We start from the raw sequence: 23,222 nt of genomic DNA on the forward strand, positions 1-23,222 counted from the left end.
ACAGATAATTTTGTGTAACATTCCGTTGCTGTTTGTTTTCTCTTAAGAGGGGATAAAGGGGACTATGCACGAACGAGAGCAAGTTATTCTAAGCACTTTACCAGCAGTGAATCTAAATACTTTTTGTAAATATACGAGGGTCATATTTGATATAGTTACACCAACTGAAATAATTAAGTTTTACCATGGTTTTCTATGAATAAATATAAAACTTTGGATTTTTAAGCATTTTTTTGATTAAATATCTTCAAATGTTTTGTTGAATTCAAAGGTTCACATAAAATAACATGTCAAAAAATAATCAAATGTAAATTACGAAAGTACACTAATAATAAAATGTTAAACACATTTAGAATCACTGCTGGAAGGTGCTTAGAATCACTTGCTTTCGTTCGTGCATACTCCTCTTTTGAAAGTATAGCTGATTGTGTAAAATGTTTACCTAAGTTTTTTCCTTTTATTGGTCATATGCCTAATTAATATAAAAAAAATTTGAAACCCAATTAGTATTTAGTACCCGGTGTTAAACTTATCGATTTTTAACAATTTTCACCAGTTTTGTCACCCCAGCTCCATCTGTTGAACTCGCAAATACTGAGTTTACAAGAATATTATCAGATGATGCTCCGTTTCAAAATGGTTTTGTTCCTTCTGAAAGTGTTGTAAGAAATAGGTTAGTATTTATCACGATGCCTCTAATCTGATTTTTGTTGCAACAATTTTGACCTTACCCTAATTCTACTTAAGTGTGTGTTTTTTATTCATTTATTTGGAACTAGCGGCCACGCCCCCTAGAGGCCTCTAGGGGCACTTGAAGAGCGAGTCGAATTTAATAACCCAATTTCTTATTTTGGATTTTATAAGAAAAAATAAAAAAAAAATTGGGGGGGGATTTTTATTTTTTTTGGAGGGTTAGGGGTGTCCCACCCCCCAAGAAAATAGTTATAAACCTTTCCGGGACATATGAGAAGCTATCCTGTTAAGGAGAACCCGATTGGTTCAGCGGTTAGCGAGATCCTTCGGTAGAAACAAACACACGAACACACAGACACACATCCTGTTACTTTAGTATAAGGATTTGAAATTTCGTTTTAAAGTGCATTTTCCATGTTTTTCCTTGATTTTAATGGTATGATAATTTTTATGTTAACTATTTACGAAGGAGAGCAAGTGATGTTAAGCACCTTATAGCAATGTAGTCAAGCAGTTTTTAAAAGCGAAGCTTTTCTATAATTAGGGTCGGTCCGTCCGTCCGTCACGGATAGCTTTTTTCGTTAATTTAGACATGTTAGAATTGTCTTATCGATTTCAAATTTTGCATGGTGATTCCTTTAGTAGTTAGGTACGATTTAGAAAGCGTAGCAACTCTAATCATTACCAAAATGTCCGTACGTCCATTTTAAACATGTTGATTTTTTTTACTTTTTTAAATAGCTTTTTTTGTTAATTATAAATCCTATTACCCGTTAATCCTCGTCTTCGATCAATTAAAAGGTTGGGTGACTCGTAACTCGAAATACCAGAAATTTTATTTTGGGTACTACTCCCTTATTTTTTAGAGATAAGGGGGGGGGGGGAAGTTTTGCCACTTTCGCGTAATCCGTGATTATTAGGCTAGGTATTGATGTGAGACTATAGGTTATTTGGGATAAAAGTTTACCTTTGGGTAGTACTTCACGTATATTTAATCATTTTTTTAGATAGGTCTCCAGGTTCAGGTGCTGCAGGCTGGAAGGTGGTTTCTGGACAGGTAAAAAAATTTAAAATTTTTGTTTGAAGAGTTAGAGATCAAAATATTAAACAAAATATGCATCTTTATGGATGTTATTGACATATCAGAAGAAAAAATTAAAATCGGCCTCCAGGTTCAGGTGCCGCAGGCCTCCAGGTCCACTCTGGACAGGTAAAAACCAAGTTTTCTATTTGAAGAGTTAGAGGTTAACTTATAAAACAGAATATGTATATTTTTTGATATTATTGCAGGGGTGTATATTCTACATGGGATCCCCTGCTCAGGGGGGGGGGGGGGGGAAATAAAAAATAAGTTGTTGGAGGGAAAAAAAATGTAAAAATTAAGAAAACTGAAAACATTTTTTCTATTTTCCCCAATCCTTGGTGAAAAAAACTTTTAAAAATGTGTGGTAGGAGGGATAAAATAAATAAAATATGGAGTTCTTTAAATATTTTTCCATTTTCCCCCTACTTAGTGAGAAAAAACTAGGGGGGGAAGAAAAATAAAAAATTTTGTAGCAGGGGAAAAAAAATAAATCTTGTGCAGAATATACACCCCTGTATTATTGACATATTTGAAGAAAAAATTAAAAACGGCCTCCAGGTTCAGGTGCTGCAGGCCTCCAGGTCCACTCGGGACAGGTAAAAAACCAAGTTTTTTATTTGAAGAGTTAGAGGTCAACTTATAGAACAGAATATGCATATTTTTTATATTATTGACATATTTGAAGACAAAATTAAAATCGGCCTCCAGGTTTCAGGTGCTGCAGGCCTCCAGGTCCACTCTGGACAGGTAAAAAACTAAGTTTTTTATTTGAAGAGTTAGAGATCAACTTATTACACAGAATTTGCATCTTTTTTGATATTATTGACATATTTAAAGTAAAAATTAAAATCGGCCTCCAGGTTCATGTGCTGCAGGCCTCCAGGTCCACTCTGGACAGGTAAAAAACCAAGTTTTTTATTTGAAGAGTTAGAGGTCAACTTACAAAACAGAAAATGCATATTTTATTTATATAATTGACATATTTCAAGAAAAAATTAAAATCGGCCTCCAGGTTCAGGTGCTGCAGGCCTCCAGGTCAACTCTGGACAGATAAAAAAATCTAAAATTTAATTTGAAGAGTTAGAGGTCAACTTAAAAAACAGAATATGCATTTTTTTATATTATTGACACATTTGAAGAAAAAATTAAAATTGGCCTCCAGGTTCACGTGCTGCAGGCCTCCAGGTGCACTCTGGACAGGTAAAAAAATCAATTTTTTTATTTGAAGAGTTTAGAGGTCAGTTTTTAAAACAACATTAGCATCTTTTTAGATCTTATTTGTATATTTGAAGAAGAAAAAATAAAATCGGCGTCCAGGTTCAGGTGCTGCAGGCTTTCATATGAATTTTATAGGCTATTTTCAGGTATATTTCCTATTTAAGGGGGGGGGGGGAAGTTTGTACAGTTATAGGAAATGCAATTCAGTATCAAATTTTGCCCTGGCCGTTTGGGCTTGTTTTTATAGTTATCAACCTAATTCTTTTTGTAAGCGCTCTTATATGATTGGATCTACCTGTAAAACTTTAAAAATTTCATTTTGGGACTTTCCCTTAAAGGGGCTAATGGAGCAAAAGACCCCCAAACACTAAAATTTTAAGTTCTCAGTCAATTTTCTGAGATATTGAGACGATTTTTTTAATGAAAACACTTTTTAACAAAACCGAACTAAGTAGCCAATACAAATTTCATTTTGGGACTTTCCTTCTAGGGGCTAGTGGAGCAAAAGGCCCCCCAAACACTAAAATTCTAAGTTCTGAGCCTATTTTCAGAGATATTGAGATGATTTTTTTTATGAAAACTTTTTTCACAAAACCGAACTAAGTAGCCATTACAAATTTCATTTTGGGACTTTCCCTTAAAGGGTCTAGTGGAGCAAAAGACCCCCAAACACTAACATTTTAAGTTCTGAGCCTATTTTCAGAGATATTGAGACGATTTTTTTAATGAAAACACTTTTTAACAAAACCAAACTAAGTAGCCAATACAAATTTCATTTTGGGACTTTCCTTCTAGGGGCTAGTGGAGCAAAAGGCCCCCCAAACACTGAAATTTTAAGTTCTGAGCATATTTTTAGAGATATTAAGATGATTTTTTAAAATGAAAATATTTTTAACAAAACCGAACTAAGTAGCCATTACAAATTTCATTTTGGAACTTTCCTTCTAGGGGCTAGTTAAGCAAAAGACCCCCAAAACACTAAAATTTTAAGTTCTGAGCCTATTTTTTAAGATATGAGATAATTTTTTTAATGAAAACATTTTTAACAAAACCGAATTAAGGAACCATTACAGATTTTATTTTGAGACTTTCCTTCTAGGGAATAGTGGAGCTAAAGGCCCCCCAAACACTGAAATTTTAAGTTCTGAGCCTATTTTTAAAGATATTGAGATGATTTTTTTAAATGAAAATATTTTTAACAAAACCAAACTAAGTAGCCATTGCAAATTTCATTTTGGGACTTTCCTTTTAGGGACTAGTGGAGCAAAAGACCCCCAAACACTAGAATTTTAAGTTCTGAGCTTATTTTTGAATATATTATGGCTGATTTTTTTAATGAAATTTTTTTTCAAATAACTGAAATAAATAATCAGAAGATAAAATTTTAGTGTTTGGGGGTATTTTGCTCCACTAGCCCCTGGAAGGAAAGTTCCAAAATGAAATTTGTATTGGCTACTTAGTTCGGTTTTGTTAAAAATGTTTTCATTAAAAAATCATCTCAATATCTCTGCAAGTAGGCTCAGAACTTAAAATTTTAGTGTTTTGGGGTCTTTTGCTCCACTATTCCCTAGAAGGAAAGTCCCAAAATGAAATTTGCAATGGCTACTTAGTTTGGTTTTGTTAAAAATATTTTCATTTAAAAAAATCATCTCAATATCTTTAAAAATAGGCTCAGAACTTAAAACAATTAAGTTCTGAGCCTATTTTTAGAAATATTGAGACGATTTTTTTAATGAAAAAATTTTTAACAAAACCGAACTAAGTAGCCATTACAAATTTTATTTTGGGACTTTCCTTCTATGGGCTAGTTGAGCAAAAGACCCCCCAAACACTGAAATTTTAAGTACTGAGCCTATTTTTAGAGATATTGAGACGATTTTTTTAAATAAAAGCATTTTTAACAAAACCGAACTAAATAGCCATTATAAATTTCATTTTGGGACTTTCCTTCTAGGGAATAGTGGAGCAAAAGACCCCAAAACACTAAAATTTTAAGTTCTGAGCCTACTTGCAGAGATATTGAGATGATTTTTTAATGAAAACATTTTTAACAAAACCGAACTAAGTAGCCAATACAAATTTCATTTTGGAACTTTCCTTCCAGGGGCTAGTGGAGCAAAATACCCCCAAACACTAAAATTTTATCTTCTGATTATTTATTTCAGTTATTTGAAAAAAAATTTCATTAAAAAAATCAGCCATAATATATTCAAAAATAAGCTCAGAACTTAAAATTCTAGTGTTTGGGGGTCTTTTGCTCCACTAGTCCCTAAAAGGAAAGTCCCAAAATGAAATTTGCAATGGCTACTTAGTTTGGTTTTGTTAAAAATATTTTCATTTAAAAAAATCATCTCAATATCTTTAAAAATAGGCTCAGAACTTAAAATTTCAGTGTTTGGGGGGCCTTTAGCTCCACTATTCCCTAGAAGGAAAGTCTCAAAATAAAATCTGTAATGGTTCCTTAATTCGGTTTTGTTAAAAATGTTTTCATTAAAAAAATTATCTCATATCTTAAAAAATAGGCTCAGAACTTAAAATTTTAGTGTTTTGGGGGTCTTTTGCTTAACTAGCCCCTAGAAGGAAAGTTCCAAAATGAAATTTGTAATGGCTACTTAGTTCGGTTTTGTTAAAAATATTTTCATTTTAAAAAATCATCTTAATATCTCTAAAAATATGCTCAGAACTTAAAATTTCAGTGTTTGGGGGGCCTTTTGCTCCACTAGCCCCTAGAAGGAAAGTCCCAAAATGAAATTTGTATTGGCTACTTAGTTTGGTTTTGTTAAAAAGTGTTTTCATTAAAAAAATCGTCTCAATATCTCTGAAAATAGGCTCAGAACTTAAAATGTTAGTGTTTGGGGGTCTTTTGCTCCACTAGACCCTTTAAGGGAAAGTCCCAAAATGAAATTTGTAATGGCTACTTAGTTCGGTTTTGTGAAAAAAGTTTTCATAAAAAAAATCATCTCAATATCTCTGAAAATAGGCTCAGAACTTAGAATTTTAGTGTTTGGGGGGCCTTTTGCTCCACTAGCCCCTAGAAGGAAAGTCCCAAAATGAAATTTATAATGGCTATTTAGTTCGGTTTTGTTAAAAATGCTTTTATTTAAAAAAATCGTCTCAATATCTCTAAAAATAGGCTCAGTACTTAAAATTTCAGTGTTTGGGGGGTCTTTTGCTCAACTAGCCCATAGAAGGAAAGTCCCAAAATAAAATTTGTAATGGCTACTTAGTTCGGTTTTGTTAAAAATTTTTTCATTAAAAAAATCGTCTCAATATTTCTAAAAATAGGCTCAGAACTTAAAATTTTAGTGTTTGGGGGTCTTTTGCTCCACTAGCCCATAGAAGGAAAGTCCCAAAATGAAATTTGCATTGGCTACTTAGTTCGTTTTTGTGAAAAATGTTTTCATTTAAAAAATCATCTCAATATCTCTGAAAATAGGCTCAGAACTTAAAATTTTAGTGTTTGGGGGGCCTTTTGCTCCACTAGCCCATAGAAGGAAAGTCCTAAAATGAAATTTGTAATGGCTACTTAGTTCGGTTTTGTTAAAAATGTTTTCAATAAAAAAATCGTCACAATATCTCTGAAAATAGGCTCAGAACTTAAAATTTTAGTGTTTGGGGGGCCTTTTGCTCCACTATCCCATAGAAGGAAAGTCCCAAAATGAAATTTGTAATGGCTACTTAGTTCGGTTTTGTTAAAAATGTTTTCATTAAAAAAATCGTCTCAATATCTCTGAAAATAGGCTCAGAATTAAAAATTTTAGTGTTTGGGGGTCTTTTGCTCAACTAGCCCCTAGAAGGACAAAATGAAATTTGTAATGGCTACTTAGTTCGGTTTTGTTAAACATATTTTCATTTTAAAAAATCATCTCAATATCTCTAAAAATAGGCTCAGAACTTAAAATTTTAGTGTTTGGGGGGCCTTTTGCTCCACTAGCCCCTCGAAGGAAAGTCCCAAAATGAAATTTGTATAGGCTACTTAGTTCGGTTTTGTTAAAAAGTGTTTTCATTAAAAAAATCGTCTCAATATCTCTGAAAATAGGCTCAGAACTTAAAATTTTAGTGTTTGGGGGTCTTTTGCTCCACTAGCCCCTTTAAGGGAAAGTCCCAAAATGAAATTTGTAATGGCTACTTAGTTCGGTTTTGTAAAAAAAATTTTCATAAAAAAAATCATCTCAATATCTCTAAAAATAGGTTCAGAACTAAAAATTTTAGTGTTTGGGGGGCCTTTTGCTCCACTAGCCCCTAGAAGGAAAGTCCCAAAATGAAATTTGTATTGGCTACTTAGTTCGGTTTTGTTAAAAAGTGTTTTCATTAAAAAAAATCGTCTCAATATCTCAGAAAATTGACTCAGAACTTAAAATTTTAGTGTTTGGGGGTCTTTTGCTCCACTAGCCTCTTTAAGGGATAGTCCCAAATTTCAATTTTTAAAGTTTTACAGGTAGATCCAATCATATAAGAGCGCTTACAAAAAGAATTAGGTTGATAACTATAAAAACAAGCCCAAACGGCCAGGGCAAAATTTGGTACTGAATTTCATTTCCTATAACTGTACAAACTTCCCCCCCCCTTGATTTCCCCCCTACTTTTTTTCTATTCTATATTTATTTAAACCTGGTAGTTATCATATTTATTGAAACTTTGTTGGCCAAATAAATATCCAGAAAGGTAATTTTAGAATTTAGATGAAAAATGGTTAAAATAAGATAATATAGTAAAATTAATCATGTAAGGCTTCAAAATGTGTGTCCAGACAGGCTCCACGTCCTTAAATTTCACTATATTATTATATTTCAACCTTATACTATTTCGTAATCTTTCTTCTAAATTCCAAAATAACTATTTGAGATTTTCACCTGGCCGGCAACAACCAGCGTTCACCAGGATCAGGTAAAAGTGTCACTGTCCATAAAAAAAGTATCAATGTATATGATACCTACCATGTTTTAAAACCTTATAAAAGAAAAAAAGCAAAAATACCTGAAAATGGAAGCCTGCAGTACCTAAACTTGAAGGCCTATTTTAATTTTATCTTCAAGTATATTTATTATATTCAAAACAATGCATATTTTGTTTTATAAGTTGACCTGTAACTTTTCAGATAAAAAGATTTAATTTTTACCTGTCCAGAGTGGACCTGGAGGCCTGCAGGATCTGAACATTGGAGTCCGATTTTAATTTTTTCTTCAAATATGTCAGTAATATAAAAAAGCATATTCTGTTTTATAAGTTGACCTCTAACTCTTCAAAAAAAAAATTTGATTTTTTACCTTTCCAGAGTGGACCTAGAGGCATGCAGCACCTGAACCTGGAGGCCGATTTTAATTTTTTCTTCAAATATGTCAATAACATCAAAAAAGATGCATATTCTGTTTTGTAAGTTGTCCTCTATTTCTTCAAATAAAAAATTTGATTTTTTACCTTTCCAGAGTGGACCTTGAGGCCTGCAGCACCTGAACCTGGAGACTGATATTATGTTTACTTCAAAAATGTCAATAATATCAAAAAAGATGCATATTCTGTTTTATAAGTTGACCTCAAACTCTTCAAATAAAATTTTTTGATTTTTACCTTTCCAGAGTGGACCTAGAGGCCTGCAGCACCTGAACCTAAAGGCCGATTTTAATTTTTTCTTTAAAAATGTCAATATTATAAAAAAAAGATGCATATTCTGTTTTATAAGTTGACCTTTAACTCTTCAAATAAAAAAAATTGATTTTTTTACCTGTCCAGAGTGGACCTGGAGGCCATCAGCACCTGAACCTGGAGGCCGATTTTAATGTTTTCTTCAAATATGTCAATAATATCAAAAAATGCATATTCTGTTTTAAAAGTTGACCTCTAACTCTTCAAATAAATTTTTTTATTTTTTTACCTGTCCAGAGTTGACCTGGAGGCCTGCAGCACCTGAACCTGAAGGTCGATTTTAATTTTTTCTTCAAATATGTCAATAATATTAAAAAATATGCATATTCTGTTTTATAAGTTGACCTCTAACTCTTCAAATAAAAAACTTGATTTTTTACCTGTCCAGAGTTGACCTGGAGGCCTGCAGCACCTGAACCTGGAGGCTGATTTTAATTTTTTCTTCAAATATGTCAATAATATCAAAAAAGATGCATATTCTGTTTTATAAGTTGACCTCTAACTCTTCAAATAAAAAATTTGATTTTTTTACCTGTCCAGAGTTGACCTGGAGGCCGATTTTAATTTTTTCGTCTGATATGTCAATAACATCCATAAAGATGCAAATTTTGTTTAATAATTTGATCTCTAACTCTATAAATAAAAAACTTGATTTTTTTACCTGTCCAGAGTTGACCTGGAGGCCGATTTTAATTTTTTCTTCTGATATGTCAATAACATCCATAAAGATGCATATTTTGTTTAATAATTTGATCTCTAACTTTTCAAACAAAAATTTCAGAAATTTTTACCTGTCCAGAAACCACCTTCCAGCCTGCAGCACCTGAACCTGGAGACCTATCTAAAAAATGAATAAATATACGTGAAGTACTACCCAAAAGTAAACTTTTATCCCAAATAACCTATAGTCTCACATCAATACCTGGCCTAATAATCACGGATTACGCGAAAGTGGCAAAACTTTCCCCCCCATCCCCTTTAGGTAAAATATTTTTGGTTGTGTCAATGATTACCCCTAGTTTTGGTATCTTAAAACACGGCGGCGGAACCGAATTTTTCGCCGCCGCAAAAAAAAATATTGCTTTTCTCGCTGATATTGTTTTTATATTTGTTTAGAACGGTTGTGAGACCTGTGATTACGAACAATGATGAAGATCCTCCCCTCGAAACTTTAGTTAGAGATGATATTTCTCCTGTGACAACAAAACAGCCTTTGCCAAATTATGTTTGGATTTTCCTGGCATGGATCAGTTTCATTTTGTTAGAATCTGGTCATGGGTATGTTGTAGGTCATTCTGCAATTACTATTTTTCTACTAACGGTGGCCAGCTTGTTTGTATTAAATAGAATTGAGATTGGATCAACTGTCGGGTCGATTATTTCTACTGTTCTCATATTATGTGGACTTAGAGCTAGTTTGGTTAAACTGATTATCAAAAGTGCCGAGTTTATAATCACTGTCAACAAATATTTTATCGTTTATTTTACATCGTTTCTGCTAACTTTTCAATTGTACAATTTTGTTATTTCTAAAGAAAATACTGCCAGATAGTTTATTGTTTTCATCTTAAACATCTCAATTGCATTTCTAGTTTTTATTGTTATGCCTTTTTTTTAGAAAAGGTAGGTATCTAGTTTTCACTTCTTCCATCAATTTAGAAAGTTCATTTCTTTCTCGTCTTTTGTATGGTCTTTATGACATCTAAAACAATGGTCTCCTAAAAGTCTGTCTGTTCGTTACACTCAAGAATGTTTACACGATGTCCTGCCACTCTTTATATACATTGTGTCTCGAAAAGAATATAAATAGTTTGCCATGGTCAGAGAAATTTTAAAAAGGTGATTAAAGAGGAGAGGTGGGTGAAATGTCAAGAATCGAGAGCAACAACTAAAGGGGAGGGAAAAGGAAAATGGGATGAGATTTACTCTGTACTTCTCCAGCACATTTAAAAAAGAGAAATTTGTAGATTAACTGCAAATGGTGTGTGGTTTTTATGTCTATGCTTAGGAGTGTAATAAAACCCCAATTATCATTAAAATAGGGCAAGGGGGGGCTTATAAGAGATTCTTATGAGTTATCTTAACTTTACCAATATTAGAGCTAGAAGAATAGTTTATGTAATAGATTGTAATAATTTATAAACGTTTATTTGTTTTATGTCTTTACATGAAAGAATAGTAATATAAATTTTTCATTTTATAAAGGCATGAGTTTTCATAAAAACTAATCTTGTTTTAAGAGTTTTTTATTATTTTTTCTTAATGTATGTAATATTCAAATTAAATTAAGTAGATTCATATTAAATTAGGATAAACATTTTATCATTAGGTATATATTTATAGGCACATCCTTTCTAATTTTTACCCTATTTTAAATTATTTCAGATGAATTAAAATAAAAAATGTCGTTGTTCCTTCGTAGTACAATTTTCAAAAAGCCAGATTTTATTTCCTCGCCCTTTTCTCTGTACTGTTCAAATTGTTATGTACAACTACGAGCAGGATCAAGTAGACCATCTAAAAAGCAGCGAGACTGGCTAAATAAACAAAAACAAGAATCAGTTCCAATCCAGAAGGGTGAATCTGTAGTAGGAAAAAAAGGAGAGTTCACCACTGGAAATGTCTTTCACGACTTGAGGTTGGACTCACCGCCTGTACTTTTCATTAAGAAATACAAAGAAGTTATAGATACACAAGATTTAGTATTTAAGGTAAAAAAAAATAAGGGGGGGGGGCGTAATGACATAAGCTCTTAAACCGTGAGCAAAATGGTCTAAATATTGAGCTAGACCCTTCAAACTTGGAATATAAGCTTAGTCTTATAGGTATTACATCTAAATGGCAAAAAAATCCAAAAAATTTTATTTTTAGGTTAGGTTAGGTAAGAAAAACCCTGCGGAAATGGGGTTTTTAGGCTTTTTTTGGTCTATTTTGATGTGGAAACTTGCCTTAAATTGTTTTTTCTTTGGGTTTTAACTTAAATACACTGTATCTATTCATATGGACATTATTTAAGATGATTCAGCAAGTCGGGGACCGACCCTAGGGGGCTAGGTGGGTGGCCCGCAGGGGTTAAGTTCATTTTTCCCAATATATTTGTTGTGATACATCAAATTATAGGTTTTTTAGGTCAAGGAACTCAAATTCAGAGCTAAAATAAGCATTAGACTAATCTGAAGCTAGCCCCAGCGGGCTAGGTTGGTGGCCCGCAGGGGTTAAGTGCATTTTTTCTAATGTATATCTTGTTATATATCAAATTATAGGTTTTTTAGGTCAAGAAACTCAAATTCTGAGCGAAAAATAGCATTAGACTGACCTGAAGCTAATCCCCCCAGGCTAGGTTGGTTTTCTGCAGGGCTTAAGAGCATTTACCTAACCTAACCTAGAAACTTACTTATATTTTCACAGGTTTTTTTCTTGAATAAACTGTGTCTATTAATGAGGACTTTATTTAAGATGATCCAGCAAGTCGGGGACCGACCCCAGCGGGCTAGGTGGGTGGCCCGCAGGGGTTAAGTGCATTTTCCCCAATATATATGTTGCGATACATCAAATTATAAGTATTTTAGGTCAGTTAACTCAAATTCAGAGCTAGAATTAGCATAAGACTAATCTGAAACTAGTCCCGCGGGCTAGGTTGGTGGCCCGCAGGGGTTAAATGCATTAATTCCAATATAGATCTTGTTATATATCAAAATAAAGGTTTTTAAGGTCAAGAAACTCAAATTCAGAGCTAAAATTGGCATAAGACTTACCTGAAGCTAACCCCTGCGGGCTAGGTAGATTTTCCACAGGGCTTATGTGCATTTTACCTAACCTAACCTAGAAACTTACTTATTCTTTTTGTTTTTTTTCCTTGAATAACTGTGTCTATTCTGAGGACATTATTTTAGATAATCAAGCAAGTTGGGGACCGACCCCAGCGGGCTAGGTGGGCGGCCCACAGGGGTGTAGTGCATTTTTTCTAAAGTATGTGTTGTCATACATCAAATTATAGGTTTTTATGTCAAGAAACTCAAATTCAGAGCTAATTTAAGCATTAGACTGACCTAAGGCTTACCCCTGCGGATTAGGTGGGTGGCCTGCAGGGGTAAATTTTCCAAATTATGTGTTGTTATACATCAAACTATAGGTTTTTAAAGTCAATTTGGAGCTAAAAAAAAACACAATAGCAACCTGATGCTAGTTTTTTCGTGGTATGTGGTATACATTAAATTAAAAAATTGTATCCTATTAGCATATTAGGGTAGTGCGGGGTTAATGCGGTAGGGGGGTCTAATTCCAGTCACTCGACTAACTTTTTTAAAACCGTTTTTTAACGGTGTTCTAAACGTTTGCGAGAGATCTTCAGAAAAGCAAAGTTGTAGTTTATTGCCTATACTTTCATTTCTTACTTCAGCAATTTTTTGTCAGATCACTCCTTCTATGATTTTTTTGCCCTCAAAAAGTTGCAAAAAATTTGCAAAAAAAAATTTCAAAATAGGCCATGTTCAATCTAAAATTGTGAAAAAATGGTAAGTCCTATTGACCCCCGGGTTTTTGTAAAATGAAAGATATGGCATTCATTTATCGTTTGCAATTGGAGGCGTTGTTCTAACTTGATTTTTTCATAATTTTTTTTTCGTCTCAAAAAAAGGGTCTATTCCGGTCACTTTTTTTTACTTTTTTTTATTACTGTATTTATAAATTTATAATACCCTAATGTTTAATTTAGGTGATCTGGAAGCATAAACAACCCAAATGCATGACCTAAGCTCTAATCATTGCCTTGCCTGTTGTGTGATGTACATTACTAGTCATTTTACTGCTTGTATTATGTCATGTTTTGTTGCCTAAGCTTTTCAATTTGTAAAGACATTAAAAATTTTTCAGACACATTTTTATAGTAATGGGAAGAGAATATCACCCAAAGGAACGCCTTAAATATTTGCCTGATGAAGATGTATCAGCTGCATTGGCTCTTGTAAGAAGGGGTATGTCTATCTAGAAAGACCGCTAGAAGATTTAAAATTCCATATGAAACCCTTGCATCTTTTTCGTATAAGAGGGTGTTCGCGATTTTTGCGCGGTTTGGATTTTTTATGTCAAATCGGCTAGGAATAAGCTAGAAAGGTGTTTAAGGTGTCTATAGAAAGCTCTTTGCATGTCCTAACAAAAACTCCCCAGGATATGGGTTCTATCTCCAAGATTTAGAGTACATATTCAAGATTTTGCATTTTTAAAATTCCTGTTGCATAAAATGTGTTGAAATATTAGAGTTAGACCCCATATCATTTCGAGTTAATTGTCAGGCATGTAATTTTGCATCTTTAGACACCTTAACCACCCTTGTAGGTCAATCCTAGCCAATTTGAGACAAGAAACTGCTGTCAAAACTGGCAGGATTTTTAAAATTAAAAATTTTTGGGGAAAAAATCACTTTTTTCAAGAAATTTCAAGACCTGCGAATCAGAAATTGCCTCTAATTTATGTATAAAGTTTAAAAAAACCTAATCATATAATAAAAAGTATGATTTTTTTTTAAAAGTTTGCATGAAAAAAATTTATGTTTTTTTTTGCGATTTTACCGACTTTTTTAAAATGGGGAAAATATTGTCAAAAAATTGTCTGATCTGCATGCGACTAGTACCGTTAGAAAGCTAATGACCTCAGCTTTCTACTCATAGTTTAAAATGTTAAAAAAAAATATTTTAAGGGGGTGTTCCACCCCCCCAAAGTCAACTGACCGAAATAGCCCCACCGGTGGGGTTATTCCGGTATAGGCCAACCGCCGCCCTTTAAACCGATTTTTGACCAACTTCTAGTTGCGAGATCTTAATGGGACCAAGACAGGCTTCTTCGTTATTGCCATATCGTTCATTTGCACTCTTAAAAACCGGAAAAAGTTTTTGGGAAGTATGGTTTTTTTTAAGTTTAAGCAAAAAATTGACCGGAATAACCCCGCACTACCCTAAATTCTTCCACCGCTAACATTGTACTATCAAAATTGAAATTCTTTCATATACAGGGTGGGGCAAATAAGACCGGACAAACTTTAAACGGACATAGCGCCAAAACTACTTGACCAATCAGGACGTTTGACCACACTATAAAAAGCTTAGGTAATGACCTTTTAGCACAAAAAAATCTTTGGACGAAGATGGACGTTTACAACGAGCTGGCCGCGCATATGTTCAACAAGGCAGATTCCAAATGCGCCGGTGGTTTAATCTGGATTCTCGACTAGGGCCCACTAAATCTGACCTCAGCCTATCTGTAGGTGAGGTAGAGTTATGCAACTTGCTGGGGATACTGTTAGATACATAAGTGAGACACTAGAAAAGACTAGAACTCTCTATCTGAAATGGCTTGGCCGTAGTACTCCAGCGAAGTGAAACGGGGCAGATTTTTAGATGTAAAACACGTCAAAAACCGTGAAAATTCGTGAAAATTTCTCGGTTCTTGACTCCAGGGACTCATATTGAACTTTAAACCTGATTTTAGACTATGGGTTGCGCTGACAACCCTCGCTGAAACTTCATGCCATTACCAAAAAGGTAAAGAACGTCGTTCTAGCTAAACTGTGGTCCAAATAAGAGCCTCTGTGTATAAGGGTAGCTTTAAAGTTGGGCAAATTTGGATCCTGCGGTTACTCACGTTTCTAAGGAAATGTGGCCTCCCAGCAGCCCGATCTTAATTCAATGTACTTTTGGGCCTGGGGCTACTTTGAAGCATGCACCAATAGACGTGCCCATACCATAAAGACCTCCATCATTGCCACTATCAAGGAGAATTACGCCAGCTTGGACAGGTACATTTTGACCTGGATCTGCCGGCGGTTGAGGAGGCGGGTATAGGCGGTGATTAAGGCTGGCGGCGATTTTATTGAATAATCTAATAGTCATATACCTATTTTGCTTGCCAGTTTTTAAAATTCAATAAAATCTTTAAAATTGACGATTTTATGTTCATTTCTTCAGAAGTTAAAATTTGTCCGGTCTTATTTGCCCCACCCTGTATATGCCATATATATGTAGTTTAACCAATTAACCAGGAAAAAATATGCAGTTCACTAAATTAAGTTCAAATGCATTTCGTGAAATTACCCCTTTGAATTTCTGGACCTAAAAACCTATAATTTTATTTATGACAACTAAAATTGAACTTAACCCCTGCGGGCCACGCACCTAGCCTGCTGGGGTCTTAAATATTACATAATGTTCTAATAAATAGACACAGTTTATTCCAGAAAAAAACCATAAAAAAACAGGTTAGGTTAGGTAAAATGCACTTAAGACTTGCAGGCAACCCACCTAGCCCGCTGGGGCTAGCTTCAGATTAGTCTGATGCTTTTATTAGCTGTAAATTTGAGTTTCTTGACCTTAAAAACCTATAGTTGGATGTATGACAACACATACTTTTAAAAAAATGCATTTAACCCCTGAGGGACACCCACCTAGCCCGCTGGGGTCGGTCTTCGTCTTGCTGGATCATCTGAAATAAGGTCCTCATGAATGGACAGTTTATTTGAAAAAAAAACCTAAAAAAAAATATTAAATGTAAGTTTCTAGGTTAGGTTAGGTAAAATGCACTTAAGCCCTGTGGGCTACCTATCTAGCCCGCTGGGGTTAGCTTCAGATTAGTCTAATGCTTATTTCAGCTCTGAATTTGAGTTCTTTGACCTAAAAAACATATAATTGGATTTATCACAACATATATATTGGGGAAAATGCACTTAACCCCTGCAGGCCCCCCACCTAGCCCGCTGGGGTCGGTCTTCGACTTGCTGAATCATCTGAAATAAGGTCCTAATGAATGGACAGTTTATTCTAGAAAAAAAACCTAAAAAAAATAATAAATGTAAGTTTCTAGGTTAGCTTAGGTAAAATGCACTTAAGCCCTGTGGGCAACCCAGCTAGCCCGCTGGGGTAAGCTTCAGATTATTCTAATGCTTATTTTAGCTCTGAATTTGAGTTCTTTGACCTAAAAAACATATCATTTGATGTATCACATCATATATATTGGGGAAAATGCACTTAACCCCTGCGGGCCACCCACCTAGCCCGCTGGGGTCGGTCCCCGACTTGCTGGATCATCTTAAATAAAGTCTTCATTAATAGACACAGTTTATTCAAGAAAAAAACCTGTAAAAATATAAGTAAGTTTCTAGGTTAGGTTAGGTAAATGCTCTTAAGCCCTGCAAAAAACCAACCTAGCCCGGAGGGATTAGCTTCAGGTCAGTCTAATGCTAATTTTCGCTCAGAATTTGAGTTTCTTGACCTAAAAAACCTATAGTTTGATATATAACAAGATATATATTAGAAAAAATGCACTTAACCCCTGCGGGCCACCAACCTAGCCCGCTGGGGCTAGCTTCAGATTAGTCTAATGCTTATTTTAGCACTGAATTTGAGTTCCTTGACCTAAAAAACCTATAATTTGATGTATCACAACAAATATATTGGGAAAAATGAACTTAACCCCTGCGGGCCACCCACCTAGCCCCCTGGGGTCGGTCCCCGACTTGCTCAGTCATCTTAAATAATGTCCATATGAATAGATACAGTGTATTTAAGTTAAAACCCTAAGAAAAAACAATTTAAGGCAAGTTTCCACATCAAAATAGACCAAAAAAAGCCTAAAAACCCCATTTCCGCAGGGTTTTTCTTACCTAACCTAACCTAAAAATAAAAATTTTTGGATTTTTTTGCTTATAGATGTAATACCTATAGGACTAGGCTTCTATACCAAGTTTGAAGGGTCTAGTTCAATATTTAGACCATTTTGCTCACGGTTTAAGAGCTTATGTCATTACGCCCCCCCCCCCCCCCCCTTATTTGTGAAAGGGCTAAATGCATTCAAATTAGAAGATTCATTATGTAATTTTTTATGAAAAGAGAACAAATAAAAATTAAGTTTTCTACCACATGAAAAACATTCGCATTCGGGCCATATCCAATCCATGCTTGGTTGTGAAAAAGAAACTTATATTATCGCAAATTACATAGTTTAAGCAAAGTTTATTAACTCATAAACAGCGCACTGAAAATTGATTTTTAATTCGTTCATATTCTTATCCAAATATACCTGCTTGATATTTTAGAATCTATGTGTTTAAACTTTTTTAGGATGAGCTTAATGAAATAGAAAAATCCTCTATAATAACTCCAGAAACTCTTACCCAAAAGAAAATAAAATACATTCAGGCAAGTAAATACTTGTTTTGCTTATCATTACAATTTTCTACCAGTTAGAAGTAAACAAATAGCTTCATAGATTTTTATAAAAAAATATTCTAATGTAAGACTAACTTTATATTAGGGTTGGGCCGGATACTTTTTTGGCCGGATACCGTATATCCGGCTGATTTCTAATGCCGGATATCTGGCCAACTCCGGATATCTAGCAAATTGCCGGTACCAGAAATCAGCCGAATATCCGGTATCCGGATAGTTTCAATATTCGGTATCTGGATATTGAAAATGGCCGGATATTCGGCCAACCCCTACTTTATATTTAGGATGCTGTCAGACAAAGTAAAACATTTGAAAAACTATCAGAGAAATTCTCCAGGAAACCAGATCCAGTTTTAACACCCAAAGTATCCTCCGGAGAAGAAATAAAAAGATCTGTGTTTACAGATTCAGATTTTGAAACTATACGGACAGAGTCTGTGCATGGGTTACAGAAACAGGATGATTATCAAATAGAGTGGACAACGACAAATCTTCAATTATCAGACTTACACAAACATTATCTAAATTTATCTAAGGTAACAAGAATCCTTACAGTGTGCAAGAACGAAAGCAAGTAATTTAAGACACCTATAACAAAACATATACTTTTACGACAAAATTGTTTTTCATTTTTTTCCTAATAAAACCATGGTCGAGCTCAGATTTTTTAGTTCATTCAACTTATTAGGTATAAATCCTATATTTAACAAAAGCGTTATTTTTCATCCTAAAGGTGCTTAAAGGGTTATGTCTCATAGTCTGTGCAAAGTTAACTTAAATATTTTTTAGGTCCAAATATATATTTAAATTTTTAACAACGTTAGAAAATGGGTTAGAAAATGGCCGCAGAAATAGAAGAAAAACTATATGTGAAAATATGAAAAAAAGCGGTTTTAGATTCTTCCAAGTACCCGATAAAAAAATCTCTTAATTTATTTTTAGAAAGGCCTTGTAAAATATTGCTAGAATCTAAAAATCCAGAATCCGTCAAAAAATAAGAATCCACGGATTAATCCGTTATATTTTTGGGTGGATTTTTGTAAGAATTTGAATCAGGTATAATAATTGGACGGATTGCCAACCCTATTTTTTAGGCCCGGCTGACCTTATTGGTATGTATGACGGCAACAGCTGGATATGGAATGGCTCCTGTACCCTTTGATCCATACATAGCTGTGTGTGCTACACTTGGTACTGCTATGGCCAGTGCTGCTGCTAACTCAATTAATCAAATACTTGAGGTTCCCTTTGACAGCCAGATGAACAGAACAAAAAACAGGTGAAGATTTACAAGGCAAAATTGTGTTTGTGCTCTTATAATGTCTTATGATTGTACTTGCAGTTTTTACATTGAAAACTTTTGTAGAAATAACTATTCTTAGCTGGAAGCTCTAACCCTCTGCTTCGTGGAGCTTACTTAACCTAACCTTACCCAAATTAAGAAACACAAATAAGGATTTTTTTTCAATAAGTTCGTGCAGGGAAAAGGGGGACGGGAATAAAAAATATGTGTTAGGTAGGGGGGGGGGGGGGATATAAATAAAAAAAAAGCCAAAACGAACCATATGTATTATGTATTTAATCAAATAGAGAAGAAAACTTGACTTAGCTAAATTCATTTAGGGGGGGGTTTCTTACCAACTTTATTGATTTTTAAATTTTTCCCTTCCTTGGTGAAATATCTAGGGGTGAGAGGGGGATGAAATATTTTCTGCAGAAGGGGAAAAAATCCATCTTGTGCAGAATATACACCCCTGAGTTGTGTCCGGTCTAATAACAGTCGATCAAAAAACACCTATCCTAATCTTATAATGAAAAAAAAATATGATTTTAGGGTTTTGGTCCGAGGTTGTGTGAGCTCATTACACGCCTTTTTATTTGCTACTGTTATGGCAAGCACTAGCACTTTTATATTATACACACAGGTAAAAATTTTATATTTCACTAGACATAGATATTATTCATAACCAGACCTAATACAGGAAGGACTTCAATAAAACAAAGAGTTACAGCTTTTGGATTTGTCATGGCAGTTGCTCTAATGAGGTACAATGTGAAACTGCCATGCTAAATCCTAAAGTTTACCCCAATTAAATTGATTGTAATTTTTCTTGATAAAGCTGTGTTCCAAGACTTAAAACATTTTCCTATTTTATATCCCTGATTAGGGATGGCAATCTGCAACCGGAATCCGCTCAATTTTTGGCCAATTTTAGAATCCGAATCCGGATCCGGAATCCGTTTTTTAATAGCGGATTCTGGATCCTATGTGGTAGGTAAACATTAGCGTCTTGAGTTTTTTCTTTCAACTCCTCCTCTTGAAGGCAAAGATTTTCATCATTATATATAATATCTTTTAAAATCTGGTTCGATTCTCGGAAGTGAATTATAGAGAACATCAAGAACATTGATTTTTAGGACATATGTAGCACTTAATTTAAAAAAAAAAATTAAAAATCCTTTTAAAATATTGCTAGAATCCGAATCCGGAATCTGCAAGAATCCGCCACCTTTTTTTGACGGATTCTTTAAGAATCCGGCCCAAAAATTCGACGGATTGCCATCACTATCCCTGATTTTGGACAAATACTTAAATATTTAAGATAAAAAATTTTAGGTGAACGGTTTGTGTGCAAGTTTATCCTTGTTAAACTTGATTCTATACACAAGTGTGTATACTCCAATGAAAAGAGTTAGTATACTCAACACATGGGTGGGGAGTGTTGTAGGAGCGATACCACCATTGATAGGCTGGTCAGCAGCTACTGGGTCACTCGAACCTGGCGCATTCATCCTGGCAGCTATTTTGTATTCCTGGCAGTTCCCACATTTTAATTCCTTGTCTTGGAATCTTCGGCCAGATTACTCTAAAGCAGGTATTTTTAAATTGAAAACTAGGATTTGAATTGTTTTCATGGTTCATGTTTTCCCCTGCTACAAATTTTTTTTCCCACGCCAAATTTCAACATTTTTATCCTGTTTTACCACACATACATTTACGGCAGACCAGCTATGTCTCTCTTTATTAATTGAAATAATGTACTGATTAGTTCATAAATGAGTTTCTTTTTAGGTTACAGAATGATGAGTGTAACACACCCTGACTTATGTCGACGAGTCGCACTACGTCACAGTGCTGCCTGTATTGGTATATGTACTATGGCTCCTCTACTAGGAGTTACTACATGGGCATTTGCTGTTGATAGTCTTTTCCTAAATGTATACTTAACATACTTGGCTTATAGGTAAGCTTAAAACTTTTTATGCCCTTCTTTGGCAAAAGGTATTTAGTTACTATCTTTTCCACCAATTAAAAAAAATGTTTAAATTCCTCTCATTTGTATGTCACTAAAGGACCTTCAAAACAAAGGTCTCCAACGAGATTTTTTAAGTGCCAGTTTGTCACACTTTAAAAAACTGTATTGCTGCTACTTTGCCATTTCGGGTAAAAGCAAAATAAAATAATTTTTAGTCGTTCTAAGCAGTAATTGTAGGAGCGTCGTAGCTCAGCTGTAAAGCACTGAGTTACGGTGGTGAGAGTTCGAGTGCAAGACCTCATGAGATAACTCGAATTACTCGATCGCAATATTTTCACAACTTCCCTTGGTTGTGTAAGAAGCTTCCATCAAAATGTAAAAGTAGTATGATGTACGTGTCTGAATAAAATTTTGCGTATCTTGTCCATTATTTAATAAACTTTTTTAGCTTTAAGTACCAGGAAATATTTTATAGATGTTTTATTTTTAAAGTAATCATTGATTATCATTTAGGTTTTATGAGAAAGCAGACAGTAATTCATCTAGAAAATTATTTCGTTTTTCCTTGATTCATCTCCCCTTGTTGATGACTTTGATGTGGATTAGCAAGATTTCAACCAAAGAAGAAATAGAGGCTGTACAGACTCACAAACAAAATATTCATCCAACATAATAAATTATAATTTATTCCTATTCAAATACCTAGATAAAATTTTAAAGTATTTCTTCTTTTCCTAAACTTAATTTTGAAATCAAACTTTGGATTCAAATGTTTCGGGCTTTACTTTACAAAAAATAATAGTGTAAAATGAAATAAGAAAAAGAATAATTTCATACATACTCTGTGTTTTTTTAATTAGATAGTAAGGGCATGCTTAACAGACCTACTTACACCAAGCCGAGTGACATTTCTTATTCTTTATGTTGGGGAGATTCAAAACAATACAGAACAAATCACTTAAGTTTTTTCCTCATACGACATTTGCTCCAAACCAGCTTACCTGGATTAATTAGAAATTTGGTTTTCGCCCCTCTAGGGAGAGGAGTTGTTTTAGGGACTTAAAGCATTTCTTTAATATTCTAGGACTTTTTAATGCGGAATTTTTTACTTGTGTATCTTTTGTCTATGGCAAACCGTTTCGCCATTATTCGCCGCTGAAGGCGTTATTTGGGGGATTTTCACCATTCTTGTACTTTTAATGTTAGAGGTTAAAGGAGTCGTTTAATCAAAATGATACTGAAAAACTTATATTTTTGTAATTCGATGGTCATTATAACACTAATTATTTAAAAATAATTTTCATATATCTTTTTTATGAGAAATAATTGATTTTAATATCTTTCAATTAAACAGACACATATTGATGATTCACATGAGAATAATCCTCTTATGTTTAGTAAATCATTCTATATTAGTGTTATTTTGAACATACATTAATGTGAAAAAATTTTTGCACTTTCGATTATTTTACCATTTGGCAATCGATAATTAAAGACTTCTTGAACTCCAGACTTGATGACTTGATGGAATTTCGAGTAAAAATGCTGGACTTGACTCATTCATTTTTTAAAACTTTATTGATGATTTAAAATCTATAGTAGAGGATTTTGTAGACTAAATCTATCTTGACTATTAAGATAGCCTGAACCTCAGCAAGCAAAAGATTTGAAATATTGAGGATAGAAAATCACAACAAATCTGTAATGGAACCATTTTTTAGCGATGACACTAATATTTGGAAAAAATTACAAATTTATCTTTTATTTCTGATTTTATATTTTTATCTAATGAAAAAACACACAGTATTTTGATTTTGTTTATTTGTTATTGTTAAAATTTCATAATTTACAACTTGTGTAATGTAATTTTTATATGTGAAATGTTAACCATTCTAAAAATCTTACACTGAAATGGATAAACACTATTAAATTTATTCAGAAACAATTAAATAAAATATGGATAGATTTTGTTATAGCTGTTTAAATCCACGGATAAAGGAGGTGGAATTTGTAATTCAAAGAAACTTTTTAAAAAAATTATATATAAGAGTTTCGCCTCACATCTTCTATTAAATTCTATAATGTTAGTTAGCCATGGCAAAATTTTTTAAA

At 33.8% G+C, this 23,222-nt stretch overlaps 1 protein-coding gene across 5 annotated transcripts; it reads left to right on the forward strand.

The window, feature by feature from the left end:
* The first annotated feature begins 556 nt into the window (after nucleotides 1–556).
* Nucleotides 557–23,080, forward strand: Cox10 (Cytochrome c oxidase assembly factor 10). Of its 5 annotated transcripts, none has more exons than XR_013877028.1 (10): nucleotides 557–673; nucleotides 9,755–11,349; nucleotides 17,746–17,823; nucleotides 18,138–18,389; nucleotides 18,948–19,132; nucleotides 19,688–19,778; nucleotides 20,471–20,729; nucleotides 20,927–21,098; nucleotides 21,624–21,973; nucleotides 22,915–23,080. XR_013877028.1 is itself a non-coding variant. In XM_080151679.1 (10 exons), exons 3-10 carry the CDS (start codon nucleotides 11,041–11,043, stop codon nucleotides 21,781–21,783), a joined length of 1,506 nt encoding a protein of 501 aa, XP_080007805.1. In that variant the 5' UTR covers nucleotides 557–673; nucleotides 9,755–10,261; nucleotides 10,738–11,040; the 3' UTR covers nucleotides 21,784–23,080. The 5 variants fall into 5 exon arrangements, 4 of the variants coding, with proteins under 4 accessions (XP_080007805.1, XP_080007806.1, XP_080007807.1 ...); XM_080151679.1 differs by having other exon boundaries at nucleotides 9,755–10,261; nucleotides 10,738–11,349; nucleotides 21,624–23,080; XM_080151680.1 differs by having other exon boundaries at nucleotides 9,755–10,261; nucleotides 10,844–11,349; nucleotides 21,624–23,080.
* The last annotated feature ends 142 nt before the right edge of the window (nucleotides 23,081–23,222 follow it).

The sequence above is a fragment of the Acartia tonsa genome, chromosome 2 (genome assembly GCF_053477335.1).
Source record: "Acartia tonsa isolate MP-2025a chromosome 2, ASM5347733v1, whole genome shotgun sequence".
In the NCBI taxonomy this organism is placed as follows: Eukaryota; Metazoa; Arthropoda; class Copepoda; order Calanoida; family Acartiidae; genus Acartia; species Acartia tonsa.

Bases quoted from the DNA above. Each gene is read 5' to 3' on its own strand.
- Cox10 (XM_080151678.1), top strand. From the start codon at position 11,041: ATGTCGTTGTTCCTTCGTAGTACAATTTTCAAAAAGCCAGATTTTATT. The intron at 17,824-18,137 runs GCAAGTAAATAC...CTTTATATTTAG, and splicing joins AGAAAATAAAATACATTCAG to GATGCTGTCAGACAAAGTAA. The intron at 19,779-20,470 runs GTAAAAATTTTA...AAAAAATTTTAG, and splicing joins CTTTTATATTATACACACAG to GTGAACGGTTTGTGTGCAAG.